Source organism: Cnephaeus nilssonii, assembly GCF_951640355.1.
Source record: "Cnephaeus nilssonii genome assembly, chromosome: 23".
Classification (NCBI taxonomy): Eukaryota; Metazoa; Chordata; class Mammalia; order Chiroptera; family Vespertilionidae; genus Cnephaeus; species Cnephaeus nilssonii.
In genome coordinates this window covers 16,893,450-16,915,690 of record NC_137094.1, presented here as the reverse complement: position 1 = coordinate 16,915,690, position 22,241 = coordinate 16,893,450, and the positions used below count along the sequence as shown (strand labels likewise).

Sequence of the window (22,241 nt, the reverse complement as noted above, 5' to 3'; positions counted from 1 at the left end):
TAGATCTTCATTTCCCCCTAGTACAGTGGTTCTCCACCTTTCTCATGCCGCAACCCTTTAATACAGTGCCTCATGTGGTGGTGACCCCCCAACCATAACATTATTTTCGTTGCTACTTCATAACAGTAAGTTTGCTCCTGTGAATGAATCGTCATGTAAATATCTGTGTTTTCCGATGGTCTTAGGCTCTACAGCAGCGGTTCTCAACAGCTAGCAGGGCCGATGCTCAACCGCTGAGAACCACTAGCAGGGTCACCTAAGACCATCGGAAAACACAGATATTTACATTACAATTCATTAACAGTAGCAAAATTACAGTTATGAAGTAGCAACGAAAATAACGTTATGGTTGGGGGGGTCACCACAACATGAGGAACTGTATTAAAGGGTCGCGGCATTGGGAAGGTTGAGAACCACTGCCCTAGTAGCATCATCGGTTCTGAAATTGCCACTCGGGTTCCAGGAGCTGCGAATGGCACAGTGGTTTTTGGTCAGAGAGCATCCAGTACAACCCAGGTGTTCCTGAGGAATGTTTTGAGGTTGCTGCATAGACAGCCCCCAGTGAGAAACTTCTCCCGGAGATGGAAGTTTCAATAGCATTTCCCCAGGTCCTGTTCTGATCTACTTGACCTTGGGTTGATGCCCGTGGCTCTGAGGCCCCAGCTACCTGTGTCAATGGAGACATCCTGGGGACTCTGTGTAATTCGAGTGTAACCTAATCGTTCCCATGTACCCAAGCACTACCTGATGTTTTTATCCAACGAAACGACGACAGGCACTTTGCCCCCTATCGGAGAACACACACATCGCGAGACATGGCCACTCCTCTTAGGAAGCTCGTGATGTGTAAGAGGATGGATATCAACAGGAATAACTAATCTGGGGCTGGCACTCCCAGCTGCACCAAAGTCGGGTCATTCTTCTCATGAAAGTTAACTGTTGAATGAACAGGACTAGCTTTCTACTAGCTCCCTCATGTACATCAATAATGGCATTCCTTAAAGCAGCACAGGCTAGGCAGGGAAACGAGTTAAGACATAGCCCCAGCCAGGTTGGCTCAGTGGATAGAGTGTCGGCCTGTGGACTGAAGGGTCGTGGGTTAGATTCCGGTCAAGGGCCCACGCCTGGGTGGTGGGCTCAATCCCCAGTGGGGGCCATGCAGGACGCAGCCAATCAATGATTCTCTCTCATCATGGATGTTTCTCTCTCTCTCTTTCTCCCTCCTTCTCTGCAATCAATTTTTTTTTAAAAAGGGAAAAAAAGGAAATTATTTATTTTTTTAAAAATCCCTATAAAAACGACTTAAGCAAGAGAACTGCTACTAAGTAGCCCGGGCAACCAGCCCTGAAGGAGAGAGAGAACAAAGGTAGAACTAGAAAGAGGGGTCAAGGGCTGGACAAGCTCTGTTGTGTTCCCGACAAGGACCGGCCTGGGCGTTTCCAGGTAGAGGAGCGTATCCCAGAACATGGGGTCGAGGGGAGAGCTGTGTTCTGGATTTAGACAAAGGGCCGCCTTTGCAGTGCAGAGGATGAGGGTAGAGGGCCAGTCAAGAGAACCCAGAGATGGGACGTGTCTGCAGCATCAGCAGCTGCTGCGTTCATTCACATTGGGCGAGAACAAGAGCTGGGGCAGTTGAATAGAGGAAGGAAGGAGGGAGAGTAAATGTACATGGAGGCTAATTTACACTTTGGGGTCAAGTTCACTGCATGAGTTGATAGGAGAAAACTAAACTGCAGATTCTCTCGATTAGGAATCATAATCCTATCTAATAAAAGTAATATGCAAATTGACTGTCACTCCAACATACAAGGTGGCTGCCCCCATGTGGTCAAAGATGGCTGCCCCCGTGTGGACACAAGATGGCCGCTACAAGATGGCCAGCAGGGGAGGGCAGTTGTGGGTGATCAGGCCAGTAGGGGAGGGCAGTTAGGGGTGACCAGGCCAGCAGAGGAGGGAAGTTGGAGGCGACCGGGCCTGCAGGGAAGGGCAGTTGGGGGGGACCCAGGCCTGCAGGGGAGAGCAGTGGGGGGTGCACCAGGCCTGCAGGGGAGGGTAGTTAGGGGCAATCAGGTTGGCAGGGGAGCATTAGGAATCAATCTGGCTGGCAGGGGAGTGGTTAGGAGGTGATCAGGCTGGTAGGCAGGCTAGCAGTTGGGAGCCAGCAGTCCTGGATTGTGAGAGGGATATCCCAGATTGGAGAGGGTGCAGGCTGGGCTGAGGGACACCCCCCGCCCCGTGCATGAATTTTGTGCACCGGGCCTCTAGTAGTTATATAATACTTAATACATCACATTACATTATTGCTTTGATTTTATTGGAAGATATGTGAACTTGAGGTGTTACTCAAGTATCATCTGAGTCTTATATTAAGATACAAAATTGTAGCTGATAAAGCAAGAAGATATGAAAAGTTTGTGTGTGTAGTTATGTACCCAACATTACAGTGTTTGACAAGTATTTGCAGATAGTCCAACCTTAATCTCAGTATCAGTCTCAATTACGTCATTGGATTAAATGGAATTGAATATAATTTCATCTTTAGGCCAAAGGCAATACGTTTGCATATTATTTTTATAAATTTGTTTTACGTAGCTAGGGCAAATATGAATGGAACTTAAACCCATAAAGATTGGGCTTGTTATTACAAGTGTAAATTTAATTTCCACTAAAGGTAGAGTCATATGTTAAATATTTCTAGGTATGAGGTTACTTACTAGACAGCCCTAAATCATCACCAATGTTTATTTTTGATGTTTATAATGTTTCTAGCTCTCTGTCCCTCTCCCTTCCTCTCTCTAAAAAAATAAATAAATAAAAATATTTTTTAAAAAATGAGGAAATGAGCATGTACATGATAAATATACAATATAGTTTATGATGAGTTCTTTGCAAACAAATAATACAAAAGGAATGGGCCATTTGAAAAATGAGCAAAAGACTTGAACATTTTTAACAAAAGAAATAGTCAATAAACACTTGAGAATAAAATATGTGTTAATAGCTAAGTATAACTCAAAATACAGCACAATAACTTTTTTCACCAAATGAGTTCTTAAAATGATATCTACTGTAGAAAGGGTAAGAAAATTGGTGATTTCATACACAGTTAATAGGAGTGTAATTGCTAATCACTTTTTTCAAATGAAACTTTACAGAATGTGTCAAACCTTCAAAAATCTCTCACTTTCAATCAGTAATTCAACTTTTAATAAATTATTTTAAGAAACCCAGGTGTTCACACTCATGCACGAGTATCAGTTGCGTCCTATAAATGCCAAACATAAGACACAATCTGAATGTATAATTGTGAACTTCTTAAATGCATCAGGGCATATCTACCTGATAGAATATTATGCAGCGATTAAAAATTAGATTTTAGAGTACTGGCTTTCATCTTTATTTTTTGCCACCCACATTTGACATAGTAATGCACATGTGTTTGTGTGTGTTGCTACATAATTGGTACTATATAGAACTAAACTCTATAATATATAAACTATATGTGTTTAGAACTAAAATTATGTGCAACACAGTCTGAGATATTCTGATATATTCTATATTCAATTATTTTCTTAATGTTGTTAGCATCTTTCTAAATTGATTTTCTTACCCACTAATGCAATGAATGTGAACAAAACATTATATTAGAAGAAATATTTATAGCATGGATAATTGATCAAAATATAATTATTTTAATATACATGTTACTCATAAGTCATAATATTATGCACGGTGTAATGCCAGTTTTAACAAATCATATTTTTGTATAAAAAGTAGGTGATATATTAGTATGTAAATAGCTGTATTTCATATAATGTTTATTTCTTGTAATATTTTTCTATGCTTTTCTCATTTTCTCTAATGGACCTACTCTACTAACTAGGCCGAGGGACTCCACCTGTGCATGAATTCATGCACCAGGCCTCTAGTTAGTTAATTTAGCGTGTGACCAATGTCACCCCCATACCTCACCCTATCATGCCTCTTTTCCTCCCAGTAAAAGTTATTTATCCCACCTGGCTGTCATGGCTCAGTGGTTGAGCATCGACCTATGAACCAGGAGGTCAAAGTTTGATTTCCAGTTAGGGCACATGCCTGGGTTTTAGGCTCGATCCCCAGTGTGGGGCATGCAGAAGGCAGCCAATTCATGTTTTTCTCTTATAATTGATGTTTCTATCCCTCTCCCTTCCTCTCTGAAATCAATAAAAATATATTTAGAAAAATAAATAAATGAAAACCTACCCCTTTTTATTCTCCTCCTGGGTCTGCTTGGCGGCCTGTAGATTGGGAAAGACTGCTGTGTATTTTTACAACAGTAACGAACCAAGCAAATGTAGCTTCTCTCTCCTTCCTCTATGGATTCGTGTCTGTACACCTTTTTCTTACTACTTTAAGACCACTCCAGAGTACTTGTAATTAACAGGGACACTTTAGCTTGCAAGATTTCCCCCCAAAATGAAGATGTATTCTAGGCCTTCACACAATATGTGGAATCACAATATAAGGGATTTTCCTGGGGTTGGGGTTGGAGGAAATCAGGTAGGGAAAGACAGGGAGATGCCTCAAGTTTGAAGTAAGGAGCAAGGGGATCTTTTCCTTGGATGTATAATTGGCACCTTTCTCTCCATTACTCTATAGCAGTGGCCGGCAAACCGCAGCTCGCGAGCCACATGCGGCTCTTTGGCCCCTTGAGTTTTTAGCAAAGGCCAGCTTAGGAGTACCCTAATTAAGTTAATAACAATGCACCTACCTAGATAGTTTAAGTTTAAAAAATTTGGCTCTCCAAAGACATTTCAATCGTTGTCCTGTTGATATTTGGCTCTGTTGGCTAATGAGTCTGCCGACCACTGCTCTATAGGATGAGGGACAGACTGAATCTTGAGAGTTCCACCAATCACGCCATCAAAAATACATCTTACTTAATTAAATCACCCTCTGTGCACATCTCGATATTTATCAATGCTGCACCAATTCCAGCAGCTGAACAAGAATGCATGCACGTCGCTCTCTCTCGGGGCAGCTTACCGGGTTTCGTTGTACCGTGTTGATCACCAGTGGCTCACCTGGGTGTTGCATCATCGCTAAGCCTGGATGGGACGTGGATGGACATGTTTTCTGAGTTGCTCCTCTGTGCTGTGAACCCATCCGTCTGTTTGCAATGGGGAGGAGGCGGGCAGGAGGGGCGGGAGGAGGGAGGAGGGTCATCTTGTCCGGTGTGTTGCTGGGAGGGGAAGCTGGTCGTGGCGTCTGAACGTAAGATGTACCCAGAGGGTTCCGTGTTCACCCTTGCACCAAAACAGGCTGTGAGGAATCGGTGTTCACCTGCACGCGGGTTTTCAGTGATCGCACCGTGTCTGTTTCTATTTTCTCCTCAGGGGAAATCGCTCACGTCCAAGAGGTTAACGAGCCTCGTCCAGTCCAACTGAAGGGACCGCCCTGTAGCATGGACGCAGACCGAGTCGTTGCGTATACTTTGTAGCTCTTTGTTGTTGTGACCCGGAGTGGAGGACCTTGGGCCAGGACGTTGCATGAGCAAAGGACCCGAGTCGTTCTTCCTTCGCGTGCCATCTCCACAGGACTCCACCATCCCCACGCCTCCATGTCCAAATGGGGTCGGCCTCCTTCCTCCACGTACTAAGCTGGATCTGTGTCTTTTCCTTTTTATCAAGTTCAAGTGAAGTACGCCTTCTACTTCCCTCCCCCCTCCCTACTTTCTTTTTCTGTCCCTTAACGCTTCAGCTAGACACACAGTTCACTGGAAATGGAATCCGTCACACACTGGAAGAACCGTCCAAGGAAAGCAGCATCTGTCAGTCAGTGCGCCTACAGCTTCACATCCATTAACCGACCCGTCCGCCCAGGAAGGCTCATTTCACCGATGTACTCGCAGAAACAAGCTTCCATTTCCGTCTGTCGTCTGTCCGTGCCCGGTCCCTGTTTCTGCATTTATTTTTATACCGTGTTTAAATACGAAGCACCTCTTGACTCCCCGTGGATTCAAGCGGGTTCCTCCCCTGTAAATTTGTGTATGTTTATATCGTTGTTTTATCTTTCATTAAAAGATGCAGAATCGCGTGGCTCTTGTGACTTTTTTTGACTTTTCGTGACCACGGAGAGAAAAGAGAACGCTCGGAGGGCACTCACAAAAGTGGAGGAGCAGTTTAAACCATCGCCCTGGCCCTAGCCGGTGTGGCTCAGTGGATTGAGCATCGGCCTGGGGACTGAAGAGTCCCCGGTTCGATTCCGGGCCCAGGCAGGAGGCAACCAATTGATGTTTCTCTGTCTCTCCCCCTCCCTTCCACTCTCTCTAAAAAAATCAATGGGCCGAAACCGGTTTGGCTCAGTGGATAGAGTGTCGGTCTGTGGACTGGAGGGTCCCAGGTTCGATTCCGGTCAAGGGCATGTACATTGGTTGCGGGAACATCCCCTGGTGGGGATGTGCAGGAGGCAGCTGGTCGATGTCTCTCTCTCATCGATGTTTCTAGCTCTCTATCCCTCTCCCTTCCTCTCTGTGAAAAATCAATAAAATATATTTTTTTTAAAATCAATGGAAAAATATCCTCAGATGAGGATTAAATAAATAAATAAAAATTTTAAAACATTAAAAATAAAATAAACGATTGCCCTGGGAGTTTTTATTTCAGGGTTTCAAGACAAGCTTGGGTGGTACAGTACCCTGGACAGATGGAACGTGTTCGATCCTTTTTCTCCCGTGGAAAATCAACATCAATGGGACTTTGACATTGTCAGAGCTATTCACAGGTCTTCCTGCCTCATTATGAATATGCATCTCTATGTTTTGCTAATGAATATTATATTAGAATTAGGTTTGAGTGCGACTTCCCAACTCCAGGGCTGGCTGATTTTTTATTTTATTTATTTTTTAAATATATTTTTATTGATTTCAGAGAGGAAGGGAAAGAGAGAGAGAGATAGAAACATCGATGATGAAAGAGAATCATGGATCAGCTGCCTCCTGCACGCCTCTCACTGGGGATCGAGTCCGCAACCTGGGCATGTGCCCTGACTGGGAATCGAACCGTGACCTCCTGGTTCCTAGGTGGATGCCAGCTGGGCCCATGCATATCGAGTTTGTGAGTGGTATCAGAAAGGGGTCTACTTTTATTCTTCTACATGTGACTATCCAGTGTTTCCAGGACCATCTATTAAAGGGATTTTCTCCATTGAGTATCCTTGGCGCCTTGTCAAACATTAGTTGATGGCGTAGGTGTGAGTTGATATCTGGGCTCTCGATTCTGTCCCGTTGATCTATGTGTCTGTTTTTCTGGATGCTTAACCTGTTCTGGATCTGACCAGAGGGTGTCGCTGGAAAGTTGTTCAAACGATTGAGTCTCATGTTCCTTCCTCCAATGGTCTGTTCGTGAACGCGATGAAGGCTGCTGTTGTCCATTCCCGCACAGGCGGTCACAACCCAAGGCTGCCCACACAGACGGTGACAGCTGAGACAGGGGATAGTGAGTGAATGTGACTGTCTTACCTAATAATAGACAAACATGTAAAATTGACCGTACCTCCGCTATGCCCACAGCCAATCAGAATGAGTATGCAAATTAGAAGGCCAAAGATGGCAGCTGCCCCCGCTGCTCCAGGCCCGGAGTGGCCAGGTGGGGCAGGATGCCTGCTACGAGAGGGAGGGCGGGGCGGGCGAAGGGATCTACAGGAGCGGAGTGCCGCAGCGAAGACAAGACTGCAGACTCCGGCCTGAGGCTGCAGCAAAGACGAAGACGGCAGACTCTGGCCGGAGCGAAGGCCTGGGTCCCGGGTGCCGGAGGAAAACCGGTGCTGGAAGCCAAGGGAAGGAAGGCCTATTGCGCGAATCTCTTCGTGCAACGGGCCTCTAGTTGACTATAAGATGCATCCTAATTTCAGGAGAGTGCAATGTGCGGGGAAATGTATGTCTGTGATTCCTTGGGTTTGCTGCTCGTTATTTATGGCATCTTGAGTAACAGAGCAAAACTGTTTAAGGCTCAAGGTTTGGAGTAAGAAGAGAGCTTTGATGTCTAAGTCATAGAGATTGATTACTTTGTGTGTTTTTTAAAAAAATCATATTGATGTTTGCTTTTATTTATTTGTTTGTTTGTTTGTTTATTGTTAATCCTCACCCAAGAATATTTTTCCATTGATTTTTAGAGAGAGTGGAAGGGAGAGGGAGGGACAGAGAGAGAGAAGCATCGATGGGAGAGAGACACATCAATTGATTGCCTCCCACACGTTGCCCCTACTAGGGCTGGGGATCGAGCCTGCAACCAAGGTACGTGCCCTTGACCTGAATTGAACTCAAGGCCTTTCATTCCCCGGGCCGATGCTCTATCCACTGAGCCAAATCAGGTCGGGCGATGTTTGCTTTTAGCGGCAGCTTCTGCTCGTCCCAGTCCCCAGGCAACTCTCTGAGCAGGTCTTTTCATCACCATTTGATTTCCTTCGTGTTCTTTATCCTTCCATGAGCTTGGGTCGATGGATGAGCGTGTATCACAGATGGTTCAAGGACAGTAGAATCTACCCTTCACTTTTTATCTTTGAAGAAAACCACTGATACTGGCACAAACTCACATAACATTCGTCTACATATAGAAACATTCTACCCCAGCAGAAACGGGACCCTCCTGAGAGAGGTGTCCAAGTCGCTGAAAACTTCTTTAAAAGGAGAACAAATCACTGTGGTTTCTGAGTCCTCGGGATGGAAAAACGGGGTCCGTTTCTAACTATTTAGCAAGTCTGACACCTAGCGGCCAGGCAGCTGAAGTACATCTGGTCACCTTGGCTGTGACGGGAGCAGAGCCCTGACCGGGTGGGGTCAGTGCAGACTGGGGGAGATCAGGAAAGTCCCTCAGATATTTGTTCCTCCTTAAGCGATAGGGACTCTAAGACATGAGTTCCAGGCGGTCACTTCACAAGGAAAAGGGGGACAGAGAAAGGAAAATGTGCATGTTTCTTAGTAATAACCTCGATAATAACGATTTTACAGGAGACTGGGTGCCAGGCGCTAACTATACTAAAGGCTTCCAATATCCCTGTCCTCTCAGCCACCTCGAAAAATAAGGCTACAGGACGCTGATGAAATCGGGTAGATGACTTGCTCAGTTGTCCACGTTCTTATAACAGAAGTTAGTAGATTCAAATTTCTCTCCTAAATCCTGTACTTCCTAGTGAGGCCGCAGTCACACAGCACATCATAGCAGGCAGAGGGAGGGGGGATGAAAAATCCTTCCTCTCTGCGTATGGCATGATGATGGGGCAACAATAAGCAATAACTATATTATTAAATATCAATAATATTAATATACAGATAAATCATAAATTATTATCCATGAGTGGAAGAAGTCAATTATAAAAACCTCTGCCTTAATACAGAGTTCTTGATTTTATTTGCTCTTCCATTGACATGAGTGTGTATCAGTTATTTTTTTTTAATTTTTAATTTGAACGTTTATCCCCCCGTTTTACTGAGACATACTGGACATAGGCCACTGGCTTCGTTTTAGGTGTGCGACATGATGTGTTTTTCTTTTTTTAATTTTGAAGTACTAACAATGTGCCTAGCACTGGGCTAAGAATTTTTTAAATATATTTTTATTGATCTTTACAGAAAGGAAGGGAGAGGGATAGAGAGTTAGAAGCATCGATTGGAGAGAAACATCCATCAGCTGCCTCCTGCATACCCCCCACTGGGGATGTGCCCGCAACCAAGGTACATGCCCTTGACTGGAATCGAACCTGGGACCTTTCAGTCCGCAGGCTGATGCTCTATCCGCTGAGCCACACCCATTAGGGCATGATGTTTTGATAGATTGCGAAACGATGACCACAATAAGTTGCGTGAACATCCGTTATGAACGATCTGAGAATCTCTCTCTGATCCCACCTGTCGCTTTTCCTTTAGGACATGATAAAGTCCACCCAGAGCCTGCATGGGAATAGAAAAGACAAAGAAACCCTCCCTCCCTCCACACCCCCATTTTTCTGACCAGAGAGCGAATCTCAGGACACAGATCACTTGTTCAGTTGCTGTCCCGGTAGCTTTGGGGGTGGCCCCTGTCATGTCCCAGGGTTGCCCAATAGGAGGCGCTCTAGGCATTCTTCTCGCCCAAGTCCAGCCCTCTGAGCTGTTAAAAGACTAACAAAACAGAAACAGACTCGGGTACAGAGACGTTAGAGGGGAGGGGGGAGTGGGGCTGGGTGAAAAAGGTGACAGAATGAAGCAAAAACAAAACAAAAAACGCATAGACACAGACAACAGTCTGGTGATTCCCAGAGGGAACGGGGGTGGGGCAGGTAGAAGAGGGTGAAGGGGGCTAAATGGGGATAGAAGGACGCTTACCTTGGGGTGGTGAACCCCATAAACTATGCAGAGGATGTGCTATGGAATTGTACGCCTGAAACCTACATAACTTCATTAGCCAATGCCACCCCAATACATCCAATTAAAAATGAAAAACAAGCGGGGTGTGTGTGGGGTGTTCTGGGGGCCAGGCCATAGGCACCGCTGGACCTTAAATGCTTTGCGGGCTGAGTTTGAGTCACTGGAAAAGACCTAGGCCAGTGGTCAGCAAACTCATCAGTCAACAGAGCCAAATATCAACAGCACAACGATTGAAATGTCTTGGGAGAGCCACATTTTTAAAACTTAAACTTCTTCTAACGCCACTTCTTCCAAATAGACTCTCCCAGGCCGTGGTATTTTGGGGAAGAGCCACACTCCAGGGGCCAAAGAGCCGCATGTGGCTCGTGAGCCGCAGTTTGCCGACCACGGTTCTATGACACTGTTCCTTTTGTAGCTCATCGTTTCTGGAAAAACTAAATCCCCGGGATGTCTAAGCGTGTCCCCGAGGCGCCTCCCAGATCCCTCCCCGAGTCAGAAATCCTAGTCAATTAGCTCGAGGGCGGCTTCCAGAGGCAACGGGATCCAAGAAGACGCCGATGAGATGGCCCACAGCGTGTCCCCAAGTGTGAGAACCAGGAGGAGGGGGTGGTGATGGGCAGGAGGGGCCCGGGTGAGGGCCAGAAACTCATTAAGCCACCAGGGCACCGGCCCGGCCCTGCTTACATCAGCCCTGGGTGTTTCATGCGGGGCCCTTGCCCTGGAGACGCAGGCCAGGCCGGGGCAGGAAATGAGCCTCCTGGGGCCGGGACAGGGAGGGACTTTCCCTTTTGTCTCGGGCCAGGATGTGGCTTCACACGAGCCGAGCGGCTGAGTGAGCCGGAGCCAGCCGCCTGCCTCCTGGGAGGGTGCCTCTCGGACTTGACCGTGAAGCCTTTGAGCTCAGAGAGCCCTGTGGCTAAAAGCTCTGAGTGCAGCCCGGCCGGTGTGGCTCAGTGGTTGGGCATCGACCTATGAGCCAGGAGGTCACGGTTTGATTCCACGTTGGGGCACATGCCTTGGTTGTGGGCTCGATTCCCCAATAGGGGGCGTGCAGGAGGCAGCTGATGAATGATTCTCTCTCAGCATGGATGTTTCTCTCTCTCTCTCCCTCTCCCTTCCTCTCTGAAATCAATAGATATAGAAAGAGCACCTGGTGTGGCCTTTGAGCCCGTCTTCGTGGGCTAAGCAGAGACTTGCTGGTGGGACAGGAGGGGAAGGCACTGTGGCTCAGGGATCCTAGGCATACGGCCTTCAGACGTCACGTAGACAGACAGACGGATGGCAGCGGCCCAGGTTTGGGAGTGCAACTGGGAGGTCAGAAAATAGAATTTGATGCCCAAACCGGTGTGGCTCAGTGGATAGAGCATCGCCCTTCGGACTGAAAGGTCCCGGGTTCGATTCAGGTCAAGGGCATGTGCCTTGGTTGCAGGCACATCCCCAGTGGGGGGTGTGCAGGAGGCAGCTGATCGATGTTTCTCTCTCATCGATGTCTCTGACTCTCTATCCCTTTCCCTTCCTCTCTGTAAAAAAATCAACAAAATATATTTTTTAAAAACAGAAAATAGAATTTGGGATTTTTTTATTGTCTTTGCTTTAAGAAAAGTAGGATTTCTGGACTGCTATAGTTTTTGTTTTTAATTCACAAAAAAATAAAGATAAAACGATGGCCGTGGGGAGTGTTGTTCACATGACACACGTTTCTCCTGAGTGAGAAAATGTCATCTTCCTTTGATTCCATTTCGCTTGGAAACAGTGGTTTCAATTAACGGAGGGAAACAAACTTGAAGAGCTTCAGCTTCAGGAAATAGGATATTTTTTTTTTTCAAAAATAAAAATACACAACATCGTTTGGTAAAAACCAAACCATTACCAGATTCTTAATTTTTTTTTCCTGAAACAGATTTGATAGTTAATCTAATTGGCTATTAAATGTATTTATTTTGTAAAACCCATTATGTGTCACAGCTCTGGAAGGGGATTATAAATAGTATTTAATCCCACGCAAAATTATACAAGCATAATTTCATTAGGAAATACTTGGGAAAATGTACAAATGTTCAAAAAAGTAAAATCTGTTTAAATCTTACAAAATTGTTCACCGTCAGTTGGCAGCTCCAGGGGAAAAAGACTACAGGCCATCAAACTAGAAAAATACAGTTAGCCCGGCCAGCATGGCTCAGTGGTTGTGCGTTGAGCTATGAACCAGGAGGTCACGGTTCGATTCCCGGTCAGGGCACAGGCCCGGGTTGTGGGCTCGATCCCCAGTGTGGGGCGTGCAGGAGGCATCTGATCCATGATTCTCTCTCATCATGGATGTTTCTCTCTCTCTCCCTCTCCCTTCCTCTCTGTGATCAATAAAACTATATGTTTTAAAAGGGAATGCCTTCTAATAGTTTCCAACTCTTAACGTCAACGCCGCTTCTGAAATGTTGATCGTAAACTGGGGCTGCAAGTACCTCGCCTCTTCGTGCTGAGGCTTTGAGACAATAGAAACAAGACCTTGGCACCCCCTCCCAAAGCCTATGCCTTCAGGGGTGCTTCTTGGCTTTCCCCAGCCCCGTCTCCATGCAGGTGCCCCTACTCTACCTTCCCCCCAATCTTCATCATCATCATCACCGATCTCCTTGGAACTCATTGTCAGCCACTTTTTACAAATCAATGCAATTTTAAATCATGCTTTGCACTTAAGGAACATAGGGACGTCCAAGCTGTTGAGCCTGAGCTCCTTTAAGTAGCCACTCACGCAGAGCCGGCATGAGCACCTGAGGCAGGGGCTCCTGGAATAACTCATTCCACGTACACTCAGAAGAGTGAAGAGTAGGTCTTTCTCTGAGATACAACTAAATGCTCATGATTTACCAAAACAAAGCCATTCATTCAAGGAGACACAGTGACTCTTTATATCTACACTGAGTGGCCAGATGATGATGATCTCTGAACGCATAATAATCTGGCCACTCAGTATATATATTATATATTAGAGGCCCGGTGCATGAATTCGTGCATGGGTGGGGTCCAGCCAGCCTGGCTAGGGGAAGGGGACATGGGCGGTTGGCCGGCCTGCCTGCTGGTCAAACTCCTGGTCGAGGGGACAATTTGCATATTAGCCTTTTATTATATAGGATATATATGTTATTGATTTCATAGAGGAAGGGAGAGGGAGAGATAAAAACATCAATGATGAGAGAGAATCATTGATTGGCTGCCTCCTGCACGCCCCACACTGGGGATCGAGCCCACTGACCGGAAATTGAACCATGACCTCCTGGTTGATAGGTTGATGCTCAACCACTGAGCTATGCCGGCCAGGCCACAGTGACTCTTAATTCTAAGCAACCAAGGACACATGTCTGGGTACTCTTGTGCGCCCACGTGTGTGAGTGCATGCTTGTGTGCTCCTAAGAGGGCACCTAAGTCTTGTTGAGGGCCCAACGACTCTGACAAAACAATGTTTTGATGCGTTAACTGTAAATGAATCAGCAACATATGGATTAAATTTCCTTTAATGCACATGGATTTTAAAATTAAGGGAAAAATGCTTGGCCAAGGCAATTTTGGCGTTTGCCAATCCCAAAGCTTTGGAAAAATAGTTGGAGATGTTCGATGATCCAACTCAGGAAAATGTGGCCCATGCCCTTCTCCCTTTTATAAAAATCTTTATTCACACACGTGGCATCAAAACATCCACAGAGACTTTTCTATTGGAGACAACGCCTGATTCTAAACTAGACTTTGGGAGAGAATCCCTCGTTTATTCGTGAGCATATCATGCATTTGCATTGATGGTGCGTCATTCATTCGGGAATCTTCTGAAGAAATAGTCCTCTTCCTTCGCCCTCAGGAGAGAGAGAGAGAAAGAGAGAGAGAGAGAGAGAGAGAGAGAGAGAGAGAGAGAGAGAGAGAGCAGCGCCCGCTTTGGCCTGTGTGCGTGTGTCTGTCTGTCTCTACATCATAAATATCTTGCCGAAGGCTTCGCGATGGGAACTATCTTCTCTTAATTGCTTCCAGAGGTTGTTGTGAGGAGGGATGATTTTTCGGGCCGAGTGTCTCCTGAAGTCCTGCGGGGTGACTCCGCACATGCTCGTGGTTAAGGCAAGCGTGTGACGAGTCCCAGATGTGGGAGCAATCAAAGTGACGTGCAGATCGAAGGGGATCCTCTGCAGGACAAGTGGGGGCTGCTGGGAAGTCAGAGCAATTCATGAGGGTCACCAGGAAAGGCTGGGGAGCCCTGGGGGAGGGAGGGCGGGAGCAGAATGTTTGGGGGGGAAGAACGTGAATCCGTCGTATTCCATAGCTCCCCTTCCTGTCTCAGGGAAGAGGAGCAGGTAAAGGAGAAGTAACAGAAAACATCGTTATAACTTAGTCATGACTGTGTGGGTACATCCCCTTTTATGTGTGTCCTGGAAGTAGGGTGACACCATTTCTGTCCCCGATTCATCAAGCAGTGCTTGGAGGACAAGATTGTTTGATTGACAGCTCATTGATGGACAGCTCATGGACCAGCAGTGCTTGGAGGACAAGATTGTTTGATTGGCAGCTCATGGACCAGCAGTGCTTGGCGGACAAGACAGTTTGATTGACAGCTCATGGACCAGCTGTGCTTGGAGGACAAGACAGTTTGATTGACAGCTCATGGACCAGCAGTGCTTGGAGGACAAGACTGTTTGATTGACAGCTCATGGACCAGCAGTGCTTGGAGAACAAGATTGTTTGATTGACAGCTCATGGACCAGCAGTGCTTGGCGGACAAGATTGTTTGATTGACAGCTCATGGACCAGCAGTGCTTGGAGGACAAGACTGTTTGATTGACAGCTCATGGACCAACAGTGCTTGGTGGACAAGATTGTTTGATTGACAGCTCATGGACCAACAGTGCTTGGTGGACAAGACTGTTTGATTGACAGCTCATGGACCAGCAGTGCTTGGAGGACAAGACTGTTTGATTGACAGCTCATGGACCAGCAGTGCTTGGAGAACAAGATTGTTTGATTGACAGCTCATGGACCAGCAGTGCTTGGCGGACAAGACAGTTTGATTGACAGCTCATGGACCAACAGTGCTTGGCGGACAAGACAGTTTGATTGACAGCTCATGGACCAGCAGTGCTTGGTGGACAAGATTGTTTGATTGACAGCTCATGGACCAACAGTGCTTGGCGTACAAGATTGTTTGATTGACAGCTCATGGACCAGCAGTGCTTGGTGGACAAGATTGTTTGATTGACAGCTCATGGACCACAGTGCTTTTTGGACAAGATTGTTTGATTGACAGCTCATGGACCACAGTGTAGAGATATAGGCACCAGCAAGACTCAAAAAAGACAGACGCAGTTGGGAACAGTAATTGGGCTTACGCATCACAGAGGACCCCAGCAGGACTGCCTGGGTGGCGTGGGAGGGCAGAAAGTGGGTTTGGAATGGGGAAACCCAGCAACAACACCTGTTGGTGAAATATGGGCACCGTTCATGTTTTTTCACTTGTAAAATGAAGATGATGCCACAACCTGAGAGATTTGGATAAGTTCTATCTCAGATGGTCACATGGCCAGAAGTGCCAGGTGGTAGCTGCTTCGGAGGGCTTTACTGGGGAGAAAGGAAGTCATCATAAGTATTTTATTTAATTTTATTTTTCTTAAAAAATATATCATGCTCTTTTATTCCATAAGTAGTGCACGATGTCACATTCATTTCAAATCAAGCCATATAGAGTCACACATATAGAGCCTGTGTTATGGGCTCGATTCCCAAAGCGGGGCGTGCAGGAGACAGCCCATCCATGATTCTCTCTTCATTGATGTTTCTCTCTCCCTCTCCCTCTCCCTGCCTCTCTGAATCAATAAAAATATATTTTTAAAAAGCGCAGAGAGCCTCTCCCGGCAGCGGGGCGCCGGCTCAGCAGCTCGAGTGGTTTAGAAGCTCTGGAATCATGTGTCACAGTGGAGCCAGACGCTCCCCCCTCCGCGTCTGAGATACGGGGCTCCCCCTCTCCCCCCACTGCTCCCCTCCACAGAGGCAGCCTTGCTCTGACAGCCTCCCCTTGCAAATAGACACGCCTGGAGCCCGCCTGCTGCGATCGGAATGGATGTGACTCCAACCCTAAACCGAGATGCAGTCTTTTATGGGCAAGGTTAGAGAAGGAAGTGAGCAGGGCAGGGGAGGAGGGGGCAGAGGCAGGGGAAGGCAGACGTGCTGAAAGGTTAAAAAAAAAAAAAGTCAATAGCTGTTTAGGGAGGCTCAGGGGGAAGCTCTATGTCAACTTTTTAATATATATATATATTTTTATTCATTTCAGAGATGAAGGGGGAGGGAGAGGGAGAGAGAAACATCAATTATGAGAATCATTGATCTGCTGTCTCCTGCACGCCCCCTCCCCTCCCCCCGCACTGGGGATCGAGCCCACAACCCGGGCATGTGTCCTTGACCGGAATGGAACCCAGAACCCCTCAGTCCGCAGGCCGACACCCTATCCACTGAGCCACACCGGCTAGGGCTTTCTCTGTTAACTCTGATCCACGAAGGCAGAAGGCTCTGTGGGTGTGGGCCCCTGTGGGATGAGACCTATTGCCCTGTTCATCTCCCTCCAGTCTCCTGCTCAAGGAATGGGGTGGGGGGGGGGGTAGCAGGGCCAGTGTGGCTCAGGGGTTGAGCGTCAACCTAGGAACCAGGAGGTCACGGTTCGAATCCCGGTCAGGGCACAGGCCCGGGTTGTGGGCTCCATCCCCAGTGTGGGGCGGGCAGGAGGCAGCCGATCCATGATTCTCTCTCCTCATGGATGTTCCTTTCTCTCTCTCTCTCTCTCTCTCTCTCTCTCTCTCTCTCTCTCTGTCTCTGTCTCTCTCCCTCTCCTTCTTCCTTCCTCTCTGAAATCAATAATAAAAAATGAGAAAAAGAATGGAAGTGAAGGAAGGTGGGGAGCAAGACCCCATGGAAGGCCAAGGCGATGAGTTAGGCATGAAACGATGAGGGCCTGGCCTTGCCCGGCTCGGCGGTATTAGCTGGAGGAAAGAACTTCAGAGGACCACAGCAAGCACACTGCTTTTCTTTACAGAATGGACATTCCATTCGCATCTAGGTATTATTTCTTGTAAATCTGGGATTTGGCGGTGCCTGTATTTTACGCATGCAAAACAGTCCATGGGTTGGCTAAGCTATGGGACTGTTTTTGTTATTTTTTTTTTTTGTATCTAATAATTCATCTTAAAACTGGCAGGGAAATCTCTGCGCTCAGTGGCTTCTGCTTCAGTGGGAGAGAATGTGCTATTTCAGTTTCCACACTAGGAAGGGTAGAGCGAGAGGCAAGGGACTGGTGGCTGTTTATTTTAAACTAGAGGCCCGGTGCACGAAATCTGTGCACTCAGGGGGTCCCTCAGCCAGGCCTGGGCCCTCTCGCAGTCTGGGAGCCCTCGGGAGATGTCCTGCAGGGAGTGGGCCTAACCCGGCAGTTGGACATCCTTAGCGCTGCTGCGGAGGCAAGACAGGCTCCCGCCACCGCCGCTGCCCTTTCCAGCCGTGAGCCTGGCTTCTGGCTGAGTGGCGCTCCCCCTGTGGGAGCGCACTGACCACCAGGGAGCAGCTCCTGCATTGAGCATCTGCCCCCTGGTGGTCATTGCACATCATAGCGACTGGTGATTCCACTGTTCGGTCTATTTGCATATTAGCCTTTTATTATGTAGGATAATGCAGTTTAGAAGACTCGGGCTGCTGCCTTCATGATCAGTGGTTTTCATAAAAAGCCTGTCTAGAAGGAAACGGGGTGGAAATTCTGTCCTTTGAAAGTCACTGCTGCGTTCTGTCCACTTTATTCAGGACGCCACCAAGGGATGCTTTTCTTGGATGTGTGTTCTAAGGCTAGAAAAACGTCCAAAGGAAAGGAGAAACACCTCCCAGATATCTCCTTCCTTCTGGAAATTGCCTTACTGGTGTCCTCAGGGGGCTTCCGGCTGCTGGGCACATAACTCAGGTTAGCCTTGGCCCGTGGTCAGCAATCTGCGGCTCGCGAGCCACATGCGGCTCTTTGGCCCCTTGAGTGTGGCTCTTCCACAAAAGACCACGGCCTGGGCGAGTCTATGTTGAAGAAGTGGCATTAGAAGAAGTTTAAGTTTAAAAAAATGTGGCTCTCCAAAGAAATGTCAATCGTTGTCCTGTTGCTATTGGGCTCTGTAGACTGATGAGTGTGCCGACCACTGGCCTCGGCGATGAGGAGTCTGCTGCCTTGTAAATGACAGTGAGCGGTCCAGGTCAGAGGTCAACCGCTCTCAGTCAAGCTCCCAACCCAGAGATCTCAACCCAGAGACTTTCAACCCAGAGAATTGCCCTTGAATGGGACTCGCGAATCCACCAAGGGCATGAAACAGGATTGCTGTGTAATTGGCCAGGGAGAGGGGATGAGGGTGTATAGGCATCGCGCCTCTTCACACATCTGTTCTCAGAGCTTGTTGCTATGGGTTCCTAAGGGGGCGATGGAGCATCTTTAGATGTAAATCCACAAATGTGGGTGTGCTCGGCGCCTCGGTATCCTTAGTCATTACCTCCACCCTAGAAAGTTGCAATGACTTTCCAGGGCATCAAGTCAGGAATGTTTTCAACAAATCCCCGGCGGCTCTGGGGCTGTCTTGGGTTTCTCAAGATGTTTCCAACCACTGTTCAAAAAGGCGAGGGAAGATCTAAATGTAGGGTGTGGTATTCCCTGGTGGTTTAGTCTTTCTCATTTTGTCCGTTAAGAAGGCTGGCCACGAAGCCAAAGTGTGTCTTTCGTTGACCATTCACTCAACTGCTACCCCTCTACTACCATCTCTCCCCTTTCCCTTCACGGTCATGGCTTTATATCCCAGCTTACAATGTCCCCTTTCCGATGATCCTAGAACAGCCATTTCCTCGGCACCCGCATCTTCAGTGTCTGTCTTACAGGGTGAGTAAGAGTTTGTCCGGAGAACAGTTGTTGTGAACTAAACTGTGTTCTTCCCAAAATTCCAATTTTGAAGACCTAACCCTCCGTGTGGCTCTGTTTTGCTAGCCCAGTGGTCAGCAAACTCATTAGTCCACAGAGCCAAATAGCAACAGGACAACGATTGAAATTTCTTTGGAGAGCCACATTTTTTAAACTTAAACTTCTTCTAACGCCACTTCTTCAAAATAGACTCACCCAGGCCGTGGTATTTTGTGGAAGAGCCACACTCCAGGGGCCAAAGAGCCGCATGTGGCTCGCAAGCCGCCGTTTGCCGACCACGGGGGTAAGTCACCCAGTCCGCTATATTCTGTGCAGCAGCCGGATCACACTAATGAAATCAGAGGGTTGCAAGAAGAAACGTCTGGGAAGAAGGATGAGCTCTCGCAAAGACCCAGAATGGAAACGGTCACATCACGTGGACCTTGTGCCATCAGAGTGCAGAGTGCCTGGAAGGGGTAGGCTGGCCCTCGCCTGTTTGGCTCGGTGGAGAGAGCGTCGGCCTGCGGACCGAAGGGTCCCAGGTTCGATTCCGGTCAAGGGCACGTACCTCGGTTGCAGGCTCCTCCCTGGCCGGGGCCCTGGTCAGGGCACACGTAGAGGCAACCCGTCGATGTGTTTCTCTCACATCGATGTCTCTCTCTGTCTCTCCCTCTCTCTAGAAAAGCCAATGGAAAAACATCCTGAGGAGAGGATTAAAAAAGAAAAATGCACATGGGTATCGGACTCCTAGAGAGAGGATCAGGAAGTCACAAAGCTGGGCTTTTTACACAACCGCCTGAAATGTGGAGAGCGCCGTGGTCAACCACGCGTCTTAACAGAGCGGTCATTCGGGTTGTCATTAACGGCGCTCCTTTCCAAGGGTTACCACGGGACAATGGAACCGAGAGATTCTTTGGATTTGAACTTGGCAGAGGAAGGTTTGCCAGAACACCCGTCCGTCCAGTATGTGACTTGCACAAGTGTCAAAAGAGGCCGTTTGAAAAGTGGTATTTTCAGTTCATACAAGAATACTTTCTGGAGGTAATTTTCATAGAAAAGAGAATATGTAGTTAATTAGCTTTATTCCCAAGCTGGACAAATAAGGCACAGATGTGCCTTCTGCTGTGATGGCTGAACTCTCCAACGTTACAATACAGGGTGGGGCCGAGGAGGCGCACAGTTGTAAGGACTCGAAACACGGAGTTTATTCTTGTGTTATTTACTTTCATATATTTTTATTGATCTCAGAGAGGAAGGGAGAGGGAGGGAGAGAGATAGAAACATCAATGGTGAGACAGGATCATTGATTGGCTGCCTCCCGCACGCCCCCTACTGGGGATGGTGCCCGGAACCTGGGTTAGATCGCCAGCCAGGCCAAGGGACCCCAGGCCAGTCGGGCCCAACTTATTTTCTTGTAAAAATAGAGCTGTTCAAATAATTGTACAATTAACATTCATCCACCCACTAATCAATTCTTTACCTTACACAGTTTCACCCATTTACTTTATCTTATTTCTATAAATATCGCTCTCTAGCCACCTGATTGTTATGTACTGCTAAATTAAGGACGTTCCCTTCATTAAAATCCTGAGAATAAAAATAAGAACTAAAAATATCATTCTCCTAGAACAGTGATGGGCAACCTTTTGAGCGTGGTGTGTCAAACTTCGCCAAAAAACTGAGCATAACTCGGGTAGTGTGTCACTTTGAGGAAAAAACTAACTCCAAGACTCTAGTCGCAAATGTTTCATCCTCAGGAGCAGCAAATGTTTCATCCTCGGCATGCGGCCGGTGTCATCAGAAATGGCTACGCGTGTCAGTGCTGACACGCGTGTCATAGGTTCGCCATCACTGCCCTAGAACCAGACCAAAACGTGTATCAACATGTCAAAACTCTTAAACGTGCTGGGATGTTTCATGTTTCACAAAATTGGTAACTTATTTTTTTTTACCTCTAGAATATTTATTGTAACTATTTTAATAAGTGAGCACAGTTAGAATTGTGGAACTGAAATATATAAGGTGGGAGAAAAGTAGGTTTACAAGATGTTCATCTGGGAAAGAATACAACAATTAATAAATAATAGCCCTGGCTGGTCTGGCTCAGTGGGTAGAGCTGTTGGCCTGCGGACTGAAAGGTCCCGGGGTCGATTCTGGTCAAGGGCACGCAGGCTCCTTCCTGGCCTGGGCCCTGGCTGAGGTGCGTGCAGGAGGCAACCAATGGATGTGTTTCTCTCACATCGATGTTTCTCTCTGTGTTTCCCTCTCTCTAAAAATCAATGGAGCCCTGGCTGGTTTGGCTCAGGGGATAGAGCGTCAGCCTGCGGACCAAAGGGTCTCGGGTTCCATTCCAGTCAAGGGCACATGCCCAGGTTGCAGGCTCGATCCCCAGTAGGGGGCGTGCAGGAGGCAGCCGATCCATGATTCTCTCTCATCATTGATGTTTCTATCTCTGTCTCCCTCTCCCTTCCTCTCTGAAATCAATACAAATATATTTTTTAAGAAATGTTATCTCTCTCACTTGGTAGTTGTCCTGGAATACACAGGAGAGCGGACAGCTGGAAGTCAGTTCACCCAACGGAAATGAACGGGATCCTTTAAGGAGTCTGATTCAGGGAGACGGTTAAGCGATGGCGCTGTTGAAAGGAGGGAGGATGATGTTGTCATAGAAATACTTTTCAGGAACGGAAGTGTTGGTCATCTTTAGGTGTGTGTTTCTTAGAGTCACTCCTAGAATCTTACTCACCAGTGATTCTTTACCCTGTGTTTTAATTCAATGTTTATTGAGGACTTCAAATCATAAAACTTTTGTGATTGTTAATCCTCACCCAAGGATGTTTTTCCTTTGATTTTTAGAGAGAGCGGAAGGGAGAGAGACAGAGAGAAACATCGATGTGAGAAACACACTTCGATTGGTTGCCTCCCACACATGCC

General features: G+C 47.2%; 1 protein-coding gene across 1 annotated transcript in view; it reads left to right on the top strand.

Annotated features, from left to right (window-relative positions):
• Positions 1-6,008, top strand: part of RGS7 (regulator of G protein signaling 7) — a 132,422-nt gene extending 126,414 nt beyond the window's left edge. The window contains exon 17 of the mRNA XM_079763825.1: positions 5,376-6,008. Within this exon, the coding sequence (XP_079619951.1) occupies positions 5,376-5,426 (51 nt within the window). The 3' untranslated portion in view covers positions 5,427-6,008. The remainder of the gene's footprint in view (positions 1-5,375) is intronic.
• The last annotated feature ends 16,233 nt before the right edge of the window (positions 6,009-22,241 follow it).